The sequence below is a fragment of the Penicillium angulare genome, assembly GCF_028827245.1.
Source record: "Penicillium angulare strain IBT 27051 chromosome Unknown utg000004l_segment0_segment0, whole genome shotgun sequence".
NCBI classification, from domain to species: Eukaryota; Fungi; Ascomycota; class Eurotiomycetes; order Eurotiales; family Aspergillaceae; genus Penicillium; species Penicillium angulare.
In genome coordinates, this window is record NW_026623163.1 from 3962889 (window position 1) to 3977583 (window position 14695).

General features: G+C 48.1%; 7 protein-coding genes across 7 annotated transcripts; 4 read left to right on the plus strand and 3 right to left on the minus strand.

Annotated features, from left to right (window-relative positions):
- Nucleotides 1-698: 698 nt before the first annotated feature.
- On the minus strand, nucleotides 699-1325 carry N7478_005371 (DNA-directed RNA polymerase core subunit RPC19; the record flags this gene model as incomplete). Its single annotated transcript, XM_056921585.1, has 4 exons — nucleotides 699-832; nucleotides 890-966; nucleotides 1062-1153; nucleotides 1221-1325. 4 exons carry the CDS (start codon nucleotides 1323-1325, stop codon nucleotides 699-701), a joined length of 408 nt encoding a protein of 135 aa, XP_056779622.1.
- Nucleotides 1326-2208: 883 nt separating this feature from the next.
- N7478_005372 (uncharacterized protein) lies at nucleotides 2209-2418 on the plus strand (the record flags this gene model as incomplete). The annotated part of the gene is made up of 1 exon (XM_056921586.1): nucleotides 2209-2418. The coding sequence occupies one exon, from the start codon at nucleotides 2209-2211 to the stop codon at nucleotides 2416-2418; it is 210 nt and encodes a 69-aa protein (XP_056779623.1).
- A 1683-nt stretch (nucleotides 2419-4101) lies between these two features.
- On the plus strand, nucleotides 4102-5575 carry N7478_005373 (uncharacterized protein; the record flags this gene model as incomplete). The annotated part of the gene is made up of 2 exons (XM_056921587.1): nucleotides 4102-4292; nucleotides 4372-5575. 2 exons carry the CDS (start codon nucleotides 4102-4104, stop codon nucleotides 5573-5575), a joined length of 1395 nt encoding a protein of 464 aa, XP_056779624.1.
- Nucleotides 5576-6270: 695 nt separating this feature from the next.
- Nucleotides 6271-7427, minus strand: rrp36 (putative pre-rRNA processing protein; the record flags this gene model as incomplete). The annotated part of the gene is made up of 2 exons (XM_056921588.1): nucleotides 6271-7212; nucleotides 7281-7427. 2 exons carry the CDS (start codon nucleotides 7425-7427, stop codon nucleotides 6271-6273), a joined length of 1089 nt encoding a protein of 362 aa, XP_056779625.1.
- A 531-nt stretch (nucleotides 7428-7958) lies between these two features.
- Nucleotides 7959-10028, plus strand: N7478_005375 (NIF domain protein; the record flags this gene model as incomplete). The annotated part of the gene is made up of 1 exon (XM_056921589.1): nucleotides 7959-10028. One exon carries the CDS (start codon nucleotides 7959-7961, stop codon nucleotides 10026-10028), a length of 2070 nt encoding a protein of 689 aa, XP_056779626.1.
- A 980-nt stretch (nucleotides 10029-11008) lies between these two features.
- Nucleotides 11009-12651, minus strand: N7478_005376 (putative translation elongation factor eEF-1 subunit gamma; the record flags this gene model as incomplete). Its single annotated transcript, XM_056921590.1, has 3 exons — nucleotides 11009-12003; nucleotides 12359-12554; nucleotides 12622-12651. 3 exons carry the CDS (start codon nucleotides 12649-12651, stop codon nucleotides 11009-11011), a joined length of 1221 nt encoding a protein of 406 aa, XP_056779627.1.
- Nucleotides 12652-12884: 233 nt separating this feature from the next.
- N7478_005377 (mitochondrial 37S ribosomal protein uS9m) lies at nucleotides 12885-13868 on the plus strand (the record flags this gene model as incomplete). The annotated part of the gene is made up of 2 exons (XM_056921591.1): nucleotides 12885-13719; nucleotides 13777-13868. The coding sequence occupies 2 exons, from the start codon at nucleotides 12885-12887 to the stop codon at nucleotides 13866-13868; spliced, it is 927 nt and encodes a 308-aa protein (XP_056779628.1).
- Nucleotides 13869-14695: the final 827 nt, after the last annotated feature.

Genomic DNA, 14695 nt, shown 5'->3' on the forward strand with positions numbered 1-14695 from the left:
TGACCGGATTCCCGTCGCGTACGGGCAGGTGTTCACAAACCTCACAAGGAAAATATTGAACCCACCAAGCCAGAATCCCAGAAGCAGGTTTTCTAGCTTTGGAATCACTGTAGAAGGTAGTTTACTACTGCGGGGCTTAATTTTTAGACATGCAGGGGAGGATGACCTAGAGCTGAGCTCTTTGAACCCCCCGCCCCCAAAATGCCCGATGGGGACGTGGGGGCTAGCGGTGGCGTTAAAAAGGGTGGATATATCCTTATATTCATGTTTATTGAAGATGAATGTAAATAACGCAATTAATGGGGCCATTTGTAATGGACTTGGATGCACCGGCATTGATATCGGTAAAAGTATGTGGATGCGGAGATGGACCAGGCATTGCCAGATAAGCGACCCACGAAAGAGTATGTAAGCGAAAGCTACACTTCCAAGGTTGGATGGAATGATCTTGCAATACAATAAGAGGCATACATCAAGGTCTTAGTAGACGATACAATTTACATAACAACCAATGCTCGAAGTATTGATAGTATAATGTTTTGCACACAAGTGCATATGTATTTAGAACAAGGTAAAAATGAATCTTATACCACAATCTGGCAAAGAGAGACTATCAACAAAGCTTTTAAAAAATGAAGCCGGAACGCCCGCAGTGCCATATGACACAAATGCAAAAAAAGCCTAGCTCAAGCCACCAATCAAGATTGCATCTTGTTGCTGTTCTCCTCGTTGAACTGGTCGCGAGAAGCGGTAAATTTTTCAGTAACAACATCACACAGATCCATCAGGTCGTTGAATCCCTTCTCAAGAGCTTCTAGGGCAGTGGTTGTTTCTAGTAGAGCGAAAGTTAGTTTCGTGATTATAGAATCTGGAGTGGGGAATGGCATACCAATAGTTTGGATGCGGAGGTGCATCTTTGCGTCGGAAGGGTGAGGAATGGTGTAACCGCAAAATTCAACAGCAGGGCTAAACAATCACATGTTAGTTACTGGATCTCAGACGATAATTTCATGCGAATCTAAATGGGCTTTGAAACCTGTCGCAAGGTACAAAGTACTCACTTCTTCATGATAGCAAATCGCAGCGCATTACCCATGGTATGACCTTCTCCCTCGAACTGGAATGATGCGGCAGTTTCGGAAGAGCCGGGTAGCTAGAATGAGGTATTAGACATGTGCTTCCGAACATCCATAATTCATCACAAGACATCCAATACATACCACCAGAATGCGGCGCTCATCCAGGACAAGCTCTTCTTGGGGCTGCTCAACGGCGTCCACCATAGACTGATCCTGGGGATCTTGAGAGTGAACAGAGCCAGGCATTATGATACAAAGTGCTTAAATGCAGCACAAGTACTTTGATGTTGGAACGTGGGGAGTTCGAGCTTGGCGCGATCGTTCGCGATCGGATGTGGGAGGGCTCGAGGGGAGACAATATGTATCAATTCGAGTCGTATCGAGGTAGACTGGACTGCTGAGCTTTTATCTGACAGTGCCGAGGTCACCGAGGTTCGTGAAAGAGGCAGCGATAAGATGGAAGTGCTGGATTGTCAAGAGCGTCGAAAATTATCGATTTGCATAGTTTGCATCGCAGAAAAATTAGGTGGGTTTATCGATAGGAGGGTCACCGCCTTCTGTTTCGGGCCGATATACATCCTCCGGCTGCATGGAACTATTCCGCTATGTAGTAACTTCTAATAATTCATTCATTATGAGAGGGGCATTTATAAATCGGCTTGCATTCTCTGTTCCGGATGGTGAAACAGCTTAGGTCTATTCCAACGTCGATCAATGTCGTGCAGGGGCTGTAGGGCTATGTAGCTAGCGGGTTGAATCCGTGTCCCACGACATATACGAGTTACAGACATATAACACTTCTTTATCATGATGGTACAGCTTGTGATATGTCAAATGGAAATTTCAAGTTCCCAGTGGATGTTCCAGTCCTGTTGACGGCAAAGAGAAAGTAAAAAAACGCGATTCCGCCAAAAATGAAACAAGTCCCCGACAAGGTATAATGTATGATATAAGGGCTCCGTCTCTGGCGATGAACTCCGCCTTACATACTATCCACAATCAAATCCGTGGAATTTCATCTGATGTCTAAAGCATCTCCACTGAGGTTCAAGCCAATCTAGGTTAGAGTGACCCCTGTGGCTGGTTTCATCGGGTTGTGGCTGGCCACACGGTTCGTGCACCATCCACCATGATTTGCCCAGCCTGGACTCTTTCAGTCTGGGACAACAGCAGTTTGACTCAAGACCTATCACATTATCAGAAGTATCATGGCAAGTCTGGTTCTTTATGGGTTGCCTTGAGACAGGTTTTGCCTGTTATTTTCTTTTTTGCTTCATCTCGAAAGGAGGCAGGAGTACTTAACCGGAGGATCATTGATGGCAAACAGGATGACAGGTAGCGGGGAAAGCTCATCAAAATTGGATGCCCCATTATCCAATCGATAAGCGTAGACACGAACCCATTAAACTAGTTGTCCAAGTGCCATTTGTCTTAAAATTACACATTGCGGGACCTCCAATAAGAATGAGGTCTGTATTTTGCAGGACCTTCCAAGTGTTCAAGTGGTAAAATGATAAAATTGAAATAAAATGAAATAAAATACCGAAACCAGCACATGACTGAAAGGGACCCAACAGGTGTAAGATGTGAAACTGATCTGTGCACCCTCGTGTTGGACTCCTGAAGTTTGAGTGACGTGCGCCATCCAGCGAACTGTGGAATGAACTGTGGGTTTCCTAGTACAATCAGGATTCAAGATTTGGTTTTCTTTTTTCTTTTCTTTTCATCTTATTATTTGATCTTTTCACCCTCTTAATCTACATATATCATTTGATTTCACGGTCGGCAAAGGCTTCCGTACATTAGTGACACTGACGATCCACATCTCGGGGAGGGGCCATGGCGATGATGGGCTTGAGTCCAGTGTCTGGAACATGTATCAGGCCCAAGGTTGTTGTTGATGATGATGATGATGATGATGATGATGGTTCTTACGACAGCTGTTGGAAAAAGAAGAAACAGGCACCAGTATTGAAGGGAAAAATAGCCCCAAAAAATGAGACAATCGGATCTGGTATGCAGCCCCCAACTCGGTGTCACATTTGATGCACCACACTCCTTGTCGCTGTAAGCGCCATGTTTGACCTCGAACGTGTGCCACGATGTGATCTGCTGGGATGAGGTCAGGGAAGTTTTGTCTAGGCCGCCGATCAGGGCGGGCTTTTGGGGGCTGGAATGACCCTAGATCATCCTCCCATGTTTCACGATGATCCAAAGAAAGAAAGCATCAGACAGCAGAAACGCATCGTGTCTCAGTGTGGGCAATCCTGATACGCCCAGCCCTGACTCCACTATGAACCTAGTTAATGGAGAGAACCAAAGAACCAAAGAACCAGAGAAGCAGAGAAGCAGAGTTACCAGACAGAATAGGCCGTAATCTGGGGCTGGAAAGTATCGGGTACCTGTATTCTCCCCTCTATGATTGATTAATACTAGTAATAATCATTAATCATTAATCATTAATTAAATAAAATAAAATAAAAATCCCAAACACCCCCTGGCACTATCATTTGTCTCGTTTCTGGGCCGTTTTGTTCCGTGCTAGGTGCATCATCCTGTCTAGTCTCTTTTTCTTCTTCTCTCTCTATCTCTCTCTGTCTCTTTTTTCTTTTTCCCCCTGCGATCTGTCACACTGCTTGCCGCCTAACCGCCGAACTCCTCCCCCTCCACCCCATCTCTCTCCCCTACCTCCCTACCACTCCTCCCCTCCCCCCAAAGTTGGACCAGAGAGCGTTGGTTTGGAATTTGACATACGTTAAATTCTCCAGCGACTCAGTCTAACAATACCCCGCCAAACTATAGCACCGCCGCCATCAGGTTCATTGATGCTCCTCTCTTAAAACTCCGGGGGTGCTTGGACGCCGATCGCTGCGCAGGGAAAAGACGAACCAAGGGAAAACAAACCCTCACTGAAAAAAATACGATCGAGGGAATAGATATACTTCCTTGGTGACAAGCAACAAAATATTACCCAAAAAAATAACAGCATTTCGCCAATCTGAGCTCATCCACACCTGTCACCATGTCGACGGCTGTTGCATCCGCGACTGCGGCGCCGTTATCCTCGCCGCATACCACCCGCGATCCCAGCCCCAAGAATTGCCCGACACTGGCCCCTCCTCCCCCTCCAGTGAATTCTTCTCCGCCGCGGGTGGCAGCTTCTCAAGATGCACCGCCCCAAGGAACCCCCGAGAACACACGCCCATCATCGCCGTAAGTTAGATGGTCTCCGACAAAAGAAACAAAAGAAACGAATGGTCCAGAATGCTAATCAGAGACAATTTTCGTATAGATCACAAGGTAGCGCAGGTCCGAAAATCACCGTGAAGAAGGAACCGGGCTCGCCGCCGCGCATGAGTCGCCCTCGTCCCCGCAAACTAGACCTCTCCACCAGTCTTCCTTCTTCAAGCGGCCTCTCCGTCCGACCACCAGGAGGCCCCATGACCGCTCGCGATGGTGTCAGTATGCAACATGTGGGCTTGGCTTGCTTGTCGCCAGGCTTTCAAACCCACGATCCAGTGATGAGAGAGCAACTCCAGCGTAGCCTCTCCGTTCGTGATCAGCAGCGCTCGATAATCGAGTCTCGATTGCAGAAGTCAGCCAAGGACGATGGACCCGACGGTATCAGGCCTTCTATAGCAGGATTTATGGGAATGCCGCCAAAGAGCAGCTCCAAGCGACGACCCCCACCAGGCCTTTCGATTGTTGCGCCTTCAGCATCACAATTCGCAAATGAACGTGTAATTCAGTCCGCCCCATTGCACCAGAGTTTTACTGGTCGACACCAACCCCAACCTTTGACCCGCCATGTCGTCAACCAGAGCCCGACTCTAGGTTCCACGTCTCACTTGCACCAGCTGCCGGCCACCCAGACCAACAACCGCCTTCCTCCTCTTTCTGATGTATTTGGGTCCGATGCGCTCGGTCCTCGGGATAGAGAGCCTGGCCACCAGAGCTTCTACGTGAATGCATCGAGCACCAACTCTTCACAGTCTAACTTGGCCCCTCTGCCTTCTCCAGGACTACCAGGCAACATGTCCGGAACACCAGGTCGCCCACGTGAATATCGATCTGCGGAAGAAGCAGTCCAAGAACTGTCTGGTGGTCGGGAAGAGCTACTGCCCCGGATTGTGCACTATGGAGGACACCAACCACCTACCCCGCCATCTCCACACACCATGCACACAGTCCCGAAGACTGCACCTCTGGTCAGCGAAGGGAGTTTCCCTGGTATCTCTTTAGCCCCTGTGATGCAGGCTGCCGATACTACTGCGCGTCGCCGCCCTCGCAGCGAATACGAAAATGACAATGGAAGCCCTCCATTAGGACATGGTCCAGATCCTCACTATCGGCCAAATCCCGCTACTATGCCTGGTCCCAATTCCACATTCCACGGACCCTTTGGTGCAGGCAGAGATTCTCCCGAGACTCAACGCAAGAAGAAGGATGAGTTCCTTGGTCTCTGTGCTCGGGCATGGGATCTTTTCCACTCCTAAGCAGATATTTCGCCTAGTCTGACTGCATTGGAGTTAGGCTATATACGTGACTTGTGCTTCTGTGAAGCCAATCAGCGAGTAAAGGCCTTATACTTTTTATAAAACGCTATAGGCGCCTGATTCTTTGACCTCTTAATGGAGCTCTCACTCTTTGACCTTTTGGAATTTTTGGAACCACCAGCCAGGTGTAAACCTTCCAAAAAGCAAAGCCAACCGAAAAACAGCAACAACATTCACTAGTCTTCCCTTGGAAGGCTTCATTCTTTGATTTGAATTTACGGCTAGTCTTGTGTGATCGAGACTGAGCCTTCATACCCTTTTACATATATGACACTGATGTTTATACCTATCTTTTATCAACGGTCCGACAGTGATGAGCCTGTGGCTCCTGGAAAACTCCGCACTTGGAAACGCATGCATTGTGATTTTATTGGCGTTATCCTTTGGGGCGTAATCTTCTTTTTGACTCACTATATACCTCTTTCTTTTTGGATGTCTTTTTTTCTTTGTTTTGTGGGGTTTAACATTTTGTGAATGGGTTCTCGATGCAAGTTTCGTCGCCAGCGAAATAATGCTGGCTTCGCCTAATACATATTGCTGCAATCTAATGACGTAGTATTCTGGATGTTTAAACCGACATGATTGTATTTTCAAAATGTTCCATACATACAAGAAATAATGCAAGTTTTGGGTATCTAAGCAAGTCGCCGACGCTTCATGTTGCCGCCATAACTCGGATAACTTGGAGGCTCGTCGTCGCCCATCCCACGGCGTTCCATAGGCATATCCTTTCGCTCCTTTGAAGCCATCTTCTTGCGCCGACGCTCCAGCGCCTTGGCCCGATCCTTGGATTTCATCCCTTCGTACTTCTTCTCCAGGACCTGCTTCTTCAGATCCGAATTCTTGAGGAAGTAAGGATTACTCTTCTTGCCCTCGCGAATCAACTGCTTCTCTCGCTTCTTATGTTCAGCAGCAACATCTCGTTCGCGTTTCTTGCTTTCCATAGCCTTCAACTTATCAGTAGCAGATCGAATCTGCTTCTTCAACTCCTCCTTCTGCTGCATGTTTTTCGTCCTGGCAAACTGCGCCTTAAGATCCTTCAACTCGGAGACTCGGTATTCGTCCAAGAAAGCATAGGCCTTGCTCGTTCCCTCTGAGAACCGCCCCACACCACTATGACCCATGACAGCAGCGTCAAATCGTGGGTCACGGGCCTTCGCAGTAGCCTCAGGTTCCACAACGATACGTTTTCTAGTGACGGCGCGCTTAGAAGATTGAACCATGGGCGCATGTTTGGATGCGCGCTTATCCTTGAGTTCTTGCTTTTCTCGCTTCTCTTTCGCTCCTAGACCTTTACTAGCAGCTTCTCTTTTCTGTTCGCGGGCCTCTCTGATACGGGCTCGGATGTCATCAAGCGGGGAGGCAGTCGAGGTAGTTTCGTTGGTCTCTTTAGATTTGTCCTTCCGCTTTTTGGAACCCATAGAGGCTTGCGCTTTGGCTAAAGCGCCGAATGAGATACCGCTTAGAGAAGATTGGAAATCATCTTTATCGGCGTCTTCTTGGTCATCGGAAAGTTCTTCGTCGTCGAGATCATCCTCTTGGGAACCCTCGGCGTCAGAGCCAGAGGCATCTTCGTTCTAAAAAAAGGATCATTAGTCAATTGGTTTGCGCTTTCGCTCGAATGATTAACAGTTTATATGCGTACATCTTGTGATTGATCGTCGGAATCATCATCTTCCGCGCCCTCACGTTGGATACCCCTTTCACTAACGTCGGAGCCTTCTGAATCAAAAGCCTCATCATCGGCAGGTCTCGCCTGCACACGGCGGTTCAATGTATCTGAAATACCCATTTTTCCGAAGTTGACTGGTTGGCTGGATCCTGTTACGACGAAGGCAAATGCAAATCGCAAAAAAAGAAAAGTACTGCCGCGACGGGCGGTGAACCTGATAACAGACTGATTAGATATTTTTTGTCATCTTGATCAAGATCCAATATCCAGCATACGCTCGAACATATTAGATGCCTGGCTTGTATAGCACTGGTATCCTACACATCTCTTCTATAAGGCCAAGTACTCGAAAATATCTGTGCAGGCCACAAAATCAGGTACGACTCAATTCTTGTAACCGGAGTCACGATCTCCGACGTTGGGTTTCGATCGAAGACACTGACTTTCGCTCCTTCTCAGTTAATTACTCCCTGTATTTCCTCTTCCGAGGCCAATTATTCTCCTCCGAAATCGCCAATACCTTTCAAACTGTCTTATCCAAGTAAAAAGCTCCGCCGTGTGTCCAACACCGGTAGGTTTCCAACTTTCACCGATTGGGCCCCGCGATATGCGACTCCTGCGCATAACATCCCCATAGCGAGTATTGAACCAATGGAGAATGGACAGAAAAGGCAGCTTTCTGGGGACGCCCTACCATATAATGGAATTCCATCTATAAATATATCACAAGGCGCGGATCCGAATGGAGGACAGCCCGCGCATAACAATAACGGAACGTACTATGGTGGTGCTACGTACGACCCGCAAAGATTCGACCCATACTACAATACTCAGCAGAGCTCTGCCATCCAAGGCTCATTACCGCACACCCAGAATCCATATTCATCAGGAAATCAACCATCGACAGCGTTCGGCGCATTCAACCTTCCATTGTGGAACCCAGCGGATGCGAATCTAAATAATTCTTCAACCGAAATACCCAGCATGCCTTTTATGAATCCGCAATTCTTCATGAACAATACACAGTCATTCCCCATGATGCCGTTCAACTCCATGTTCCCTTTCCCTGGCGCGCAGCCAATGAGTACATTAGCCGGAGCCTCGGGACAAACGCCAGATTTACTTGCACCAGACCCTCAAAGACAAAGATCGAAGACTCCCCCAATGACAATACCTACGGCGAGTGAAGCATACATGCATCGAGCCTTACAACCGCCACTAAGAACACCGAAACGGCCGTTATTAATCATTCTCGACTTAAACGGCACTCTGATCTTCAGAAAACATCGCAAGTTCCCACCGGTTTTCGCTGAACGCCACGGGCTAAGAGAATTTCTCGAAGAACTATGTAGAAAACATTCCGTCATGATCTGGACAAGCTCGAAACCTCAAACTCTCAACGCTATTGCTAAGACTCTATTCCCTACAACGAGCAAAAAGGAATCAAAGCTTGTCGCCTGTTGGGGCCGTGATAAGTTCGGTCTTACCCAAAGGCAATATAATGCGAAATTGCAGGTATACAAGGAGCTTAAAAAAGTGTGGGACACTCCTGAAATTCAGGAGGCATACCCAGGCAATGGGGGTAAATCGAAAGGAGGCACTGGTGGCAAATTTTCCAAGAAGCAGAAGCAGAAGCAGAACAAGAGGCAACCTTACTACCCTGAAGGTCAACGATGGGATCAAACGAATACCATCCTTATCGACGACAGCAAGATCAAAGCTCTCAGTGAGCCTTACAATATCCTTGAAATTCCAGAGTTTACCAACAACCCTAATGTTGATGAAACAATGCTTTTTCGAAGAGTTCTGGATAGACTCGATGCACTGTCTCATCATGACGATGTCAGTAAGGTATTCCGAGTATGGGAGGAGCGCCAGACAACGCAAAATTGCAAAGTCTTAGATCTAGATATCAATTCAGAGATGCCAGAAGGCCTGGAAGATGACATTGATGTATCGGAAGACGGTGGAGCTAAGCTTCCGTCTACATCCACAAACCTCGCTCAAGGCGAGGCATCTGGTGCTTCACAGAAAGGTCAGCCCCAATTTCGCAGCGATGCAGAAAAGAAAGCCGCCAAGAAAGCCAAAAAGGCAGAAAAGAAGGCAAATAAGAGAGAAAAGAAGGCCCTGGAAGACGCCGCCAAAGCCAACGCCGGATCAATACCGCAGGGCTCTGCTCCAGCAGTCGCTCCCACGGCTTCCATCGGTGGTACACCCGACGCTCTACCGTCTGCATCTGCAGCTACAGCAGTCGCGCAGTCATCCAATCCTCCATCTCAAGCATTGCCCAAACTAAGCCGCAACGAGGCCCGTAAAGCGGCTAAACAGCGCAAGAAGGCAGAACGCGAGCAGATGAAACAGCAAGAGATATTGAAAGAGCTCGATCCGAACGTATCCACGACGCTCGATAACCCGGAAGCACCACGATACAGCGTCAGATCTAAAGGACTAATTCCATCTGTTTCCGATCCAGTGCCAGTGGATGCAACAAGCCTTGGCGACCCTTCTACTGCTGCTGCGGCTGCTATGGACCCTCTGAATGTATCATCTTCAAGTGTCGCTGTTACGAATCCAGATTTCTCTAACGCTTTACATTCAGCCGAACAATCACCAGGCTTCCAATTCAATCCTCGTCAACGGTCGTTTTCCCCGGCTAGATCTGATGTATCGAGAAATTCGATGCTAGATCGTTTGGAGGAGGGACTTGGGCTTAAGAAGTGATTTCTCTCTTGGTTCGAAGCCCCAACATCATGGTGCAATAACTGGCATGATTTGGGGTATTGCCAATTGCGTGAAATGTCTTGTTTGTCCTGAAGTTGAACTGACTGGTTGACGTTAACCAGTCGTGGCTATTTTTGTATGTTTTGTGAATATTGCATATTTTAGAATTACATCAACATATCTTCCTATTATGTATGCATGCGCATGATTTCGTAGTTGATGCAGTATTGATGCATGTTATCTCTGTATGATTTAACATAGAAGCAACGTCCAAGGCACCATGGGGTCATATAATTAGTACGAGTGCAGTAAGAGGGAATGTATTGAAAAGGTGAATATTCATGAAAGATTGTTAAATTTCTTCAACTGAACTAGATGTTACGTGCTACAACTTTTGGTCTTCATAGTAGGTATGTCCCAGATCTTCAATGGATGTATGCCACCTCAGCCGAAGCTGTTGGACACAAATCTAGTACTCACTGGTCAAAGAGAAAAAATCCTCCACTCAATATAAGCACTTCTTCGGCACAACCACAACCATGAAAGGGTTGGATCGCAATTTGACATCCGTGCTAACTGTGTACTCTACGAAGCATCTACACGTGAAGGTAGAACAAGGGTAGGGAAAGGGAAACATGCAAACAAATTCATCAACACCGCAAGCAGTGTCGAAACAATTTATTTAATTGCTAGACAGTAACTAGCAGCGACGAAGCATTTCTGATCTAGAAAGCAAGTCGATCATCTCGCATCACAACGTATCATAACCATGAACATAAACCACATCGGCGCGTAACTTGTAAAAGATTTTGAATCCCTCCACGCCACATCAATTTAAACATGGAGGGATGTAAAAGGGGGGGGAGTAATGGGTGAGAAGGGAAGAGAAGCGGATGGACATGCTGTGGAAGGCCAGATCTCACATTCTCAGGGGTATTTCGGGGGTGGCCAAAGATAAAGGGAAAAGGGGAGCGAGCCGCTTATTTGAAGACGTGGCCGTCAACCATCTCGAGGGTCTTGCCATCGACGGTGACGGGGGCCTCCCAGGACCAGATGTCCTCAACGTACTTGCGGTCAGCCTCGGAGGTGTGGTCGAGCTTCTTGAATTCGTAGCTCTCCCAGTCGGGGCCGACGCTGAAAGCAGGGGCAGCCTCCTGGCCACGGACAAGGAAGACACCACGGATGACACAGGCGTAGTTGGCACCGAAGACACCCTGGCAACCGAAGAGGTACTTGCGGGAAGCCTCAAGACGGGCGTGGAAGCCACCAATCAGGTTGTTGGCCATGAAGGTGAGCTTCAGCTCACTGTCGTACTTGTAGTCGACGGTCCAGAGGGAGTACTCCTCTGGCTTGTAGTTCTGCCAGAACCAAGGCATGAAAACGGTACGGACATCGTTGTTGGAGTACTCACGCTTCACGTCATCGGTGATGAGAGTAGGACGGCCAAGAGCCTCGAGAGGGTGCTTGGGCTTGGGGGCGGCCTCAGCGGGCTTCTCCTCGGCAGCGGGGGCAGCGGGCTTGGGCTTGGGCTTCTCCTCCTTCTTAGGAGCGGTGTACTTGATGCACTCATCGGCGAACTTGGCCTGGTGGACGGCCTTGAAGGAGTCCTGGTTCACGACGGTGGTGAACCAACGGGTGAGAGCAGGGGAGCTGCTGCGGTACTCCTTGTCAAGAACGGTAGCGAAAGCACGGGTCAGGAGAGAGGCAGCGAAGATATCAGCAAGAGTGATACGCTCGCCAACGAGGTAGGTGTTCTCAGTGAGGTGCTTCTCGAGAACATCCAGGTTGGCCTTGACAGCCTTGACGGTCTCATCGACAGTCTTCTTGTTGTAGGGGTCGAGACCCATAAGAGGGCGGTACCAGCCGGCCAGGCGGCTGATGACGTCGCTGTTGAGGTAAGACATCCAGCGGACAATGGAAGCATAGTCCTGCTTGGTCTTGCCCAGAAGGGTGGTCTTCTCGTTCTGGGAGGTCACTACAAAACCAAACCATGTTAGTCAAGGTCTTGATAGATAGATCGACAATAGATCAAGCAATTTGAAAGCACCAATGTGAAAATGTGATCGGGGCATAAGAAAAGGGGGAATCCAAGATCCATGAAAAAGTTTTTCCCCTAAAGTGGGGTACAAGTTTCATGTTTTGATCGAGGTTTTCAGAGTTTGTTTTTATCAACACTGTTGTTCTGACAGGGATAACTAATTGATATATCTCATCATAAAAGGCAGAGGGGGCTAAGGGGACTGAGCCGAATTGAAGAAAAATGTTCCGAATCGGTCCTCGTGATTCAATCCAAAACGTAAAGGAACCGAAAGAAAATTGTGAACACGTACCATAGATGGCGATGGCAATGGCCTCAGACAGGTTGAAGCCGTTGGCACCCTCGAAAGCAGGGATCTTGCCAAGGGGCTGGATCTTGCGGTACTCAGCGCTGGTGTTGGCAGCGGCATTGGGCTGAGTCTGAACCAACTCCAGGTCCAGGTCGTTGTGCTTGGCAGCGACCAGGATGGAGAGGGTACGACCGTTCTCCTGTCAAACGAAAAGAAAAGGTTAGAATGATGGTGATGCAAAGTATATGAAGCTAATAGACACGTACAGCGAGACCGTAAAGCTTTCCGAAGGCCATTTTGTAAGGAAAAGGGGGGTTAAAGAAAGGATGAAAGGGAGAAGAAGGAAAGGAGAGAAGGAAGTGGAGGGGCAGGTTGAAATTTTGTGCGGCAATAGCGCGGCGCCGGGAATTCGGACTAACTCGCCTCCGATATTGGTCACATGACATGTGGAAAAACACTGGAGCGATAATTCAACACCCGAATCGACTCCATTAGTCGGCAGAGCTGGTCCCTGGCAAATACATCCACCATGGCCCGCCACGCACCCAATGGCATTGTGCAAGCAATGCAGTCACTGCGACTGAGTAATTCAACACACTCAGGGTCAAAAATCCCAACTCTTAGCCGCGCAGTCCGCAATTATGCGACAGAGGCCAAGACCAACCCGGAGACCGACACCTCCGTAAAAGCCGCACCCCAAATCGACTTCGAGAGGTTCAAACTCGCTCCCGCTCGAATGGTTCCCGCATCCCCTTCCTACTTCTCCGGTAACCCACGCTTCATCGATCATGTCCTCCGTCTTGAGTCAATGCAAGCCAAATACGCAAATCTACCCATAGTCGAAGCTGCCCAAGCCCCGCGCATGGCCTGGCTGAAGCTAGCACAATTCCGTGACTTCGTGGGTGAAGTCGTCCCAGTCAAGAAATACAGGAGTCTTCTCAAGATCCTGCAACAGATGAACCGAATCGTACCCGAGATGGTGCCGAACGAGGTGCGACAGACGCTGGCGTCCTTCCTGCGTCCCGGTAACCCCTACTCCAAGGAAGCTACACCGCGACAAGTGGACGATATGGGACGTGCCCGCGCAAAGGGCAAGCGTAAGGAGTCCACTGCTGTTGTGCAGCTGGTTGAGGGTGAAGGCGAGGTCCTGGTCAATGGCAAGTCTTTGGTGGAGGTTTTCCAGCGTTTGCATGATCGGGAGAGTGCTCTGTGGCCATTACGATGCACCGAGCGTCTTGATAAGTATAATGTTTGGGCGACAGTTCATGGTGGTGGTGTGACTGGACAAGCAGAAGCTATTACTTTGGCAATTGCCAGAGCGTTGTTAATTCACGAGCCGGGCTTGAAGCCTTCATTGCGGAGAGGTACGTTTTCCGTAATATTTTTACTCGAGCATTGGGCATTCACTAATTCATATATAGCTGGTGTCATCACTGTCGATGCTCGTCGTGTGGAGAGGAAGAAGGCCGGTCATGTTAAGGCTCGTAAGATGCCAACCTGGGTCAAGCGTTGAAAAGTGCACATGTGGAATTTGGTGCCAAGCGATGCTTCTCTTTTTCTTTTATCTACCATGTATTATTTCCATCTGCCTTAGCAGCCTGAGTCGGCATTTCTGTTTTATTATATATATCCTGTACTCCAATGCATATGGGCCTTCATCAGTGATACTCGCAGGACGCGTAACCTTAAATCTCGACGGATTAGTAGTACCTGGTCGGCTACTAGCCTGTGTTGGAATTCTTGAGATGGATATATAGTATGCTATATAGGTAGTATATTTGCAATTGCACGGTAGTACTACTGTGGAAAGTTGAAATCGTCTGGAAAACCCATGAATATATTGATCGCCTTGGGGGCAGTGATCATGATCGCCCGATCATCACATATGAAATATTCAACCAGGGGCTTACCACAACTTGAAGGACGAGGCTCAAGGCCTTAGGGACTATGGCAGGTGGCACCTCCAGGGCTGCCTGATGGATAGATAAGCTCTAGTTCGCTTTAGTTAAAAGTGCGGTTCTCCCGAGGTCTTAAACTGCAGCCTTGATATAGTAAGACTCGGAGGTACTATATCCATGGATCATAACTTCCTCGGGATAGTATGTACTATAGTAGTATGTAGTACTACTAGTAGTTGTATACTATATATTCAGAATGGGATTGAACATTTTCAAGTATCTAATGACAGTGGAACCATGGCACTATCCATGCAATACTATCAACTCAAAAATTCAACTACATTTAACTATGAAGACTAATACCGATCAAGTGCTAGAGCCAGTGGCTTTGGTTTTTTATTGGTGCTCAGTGCCTCACATCTATATTATGATGTAAATCAAC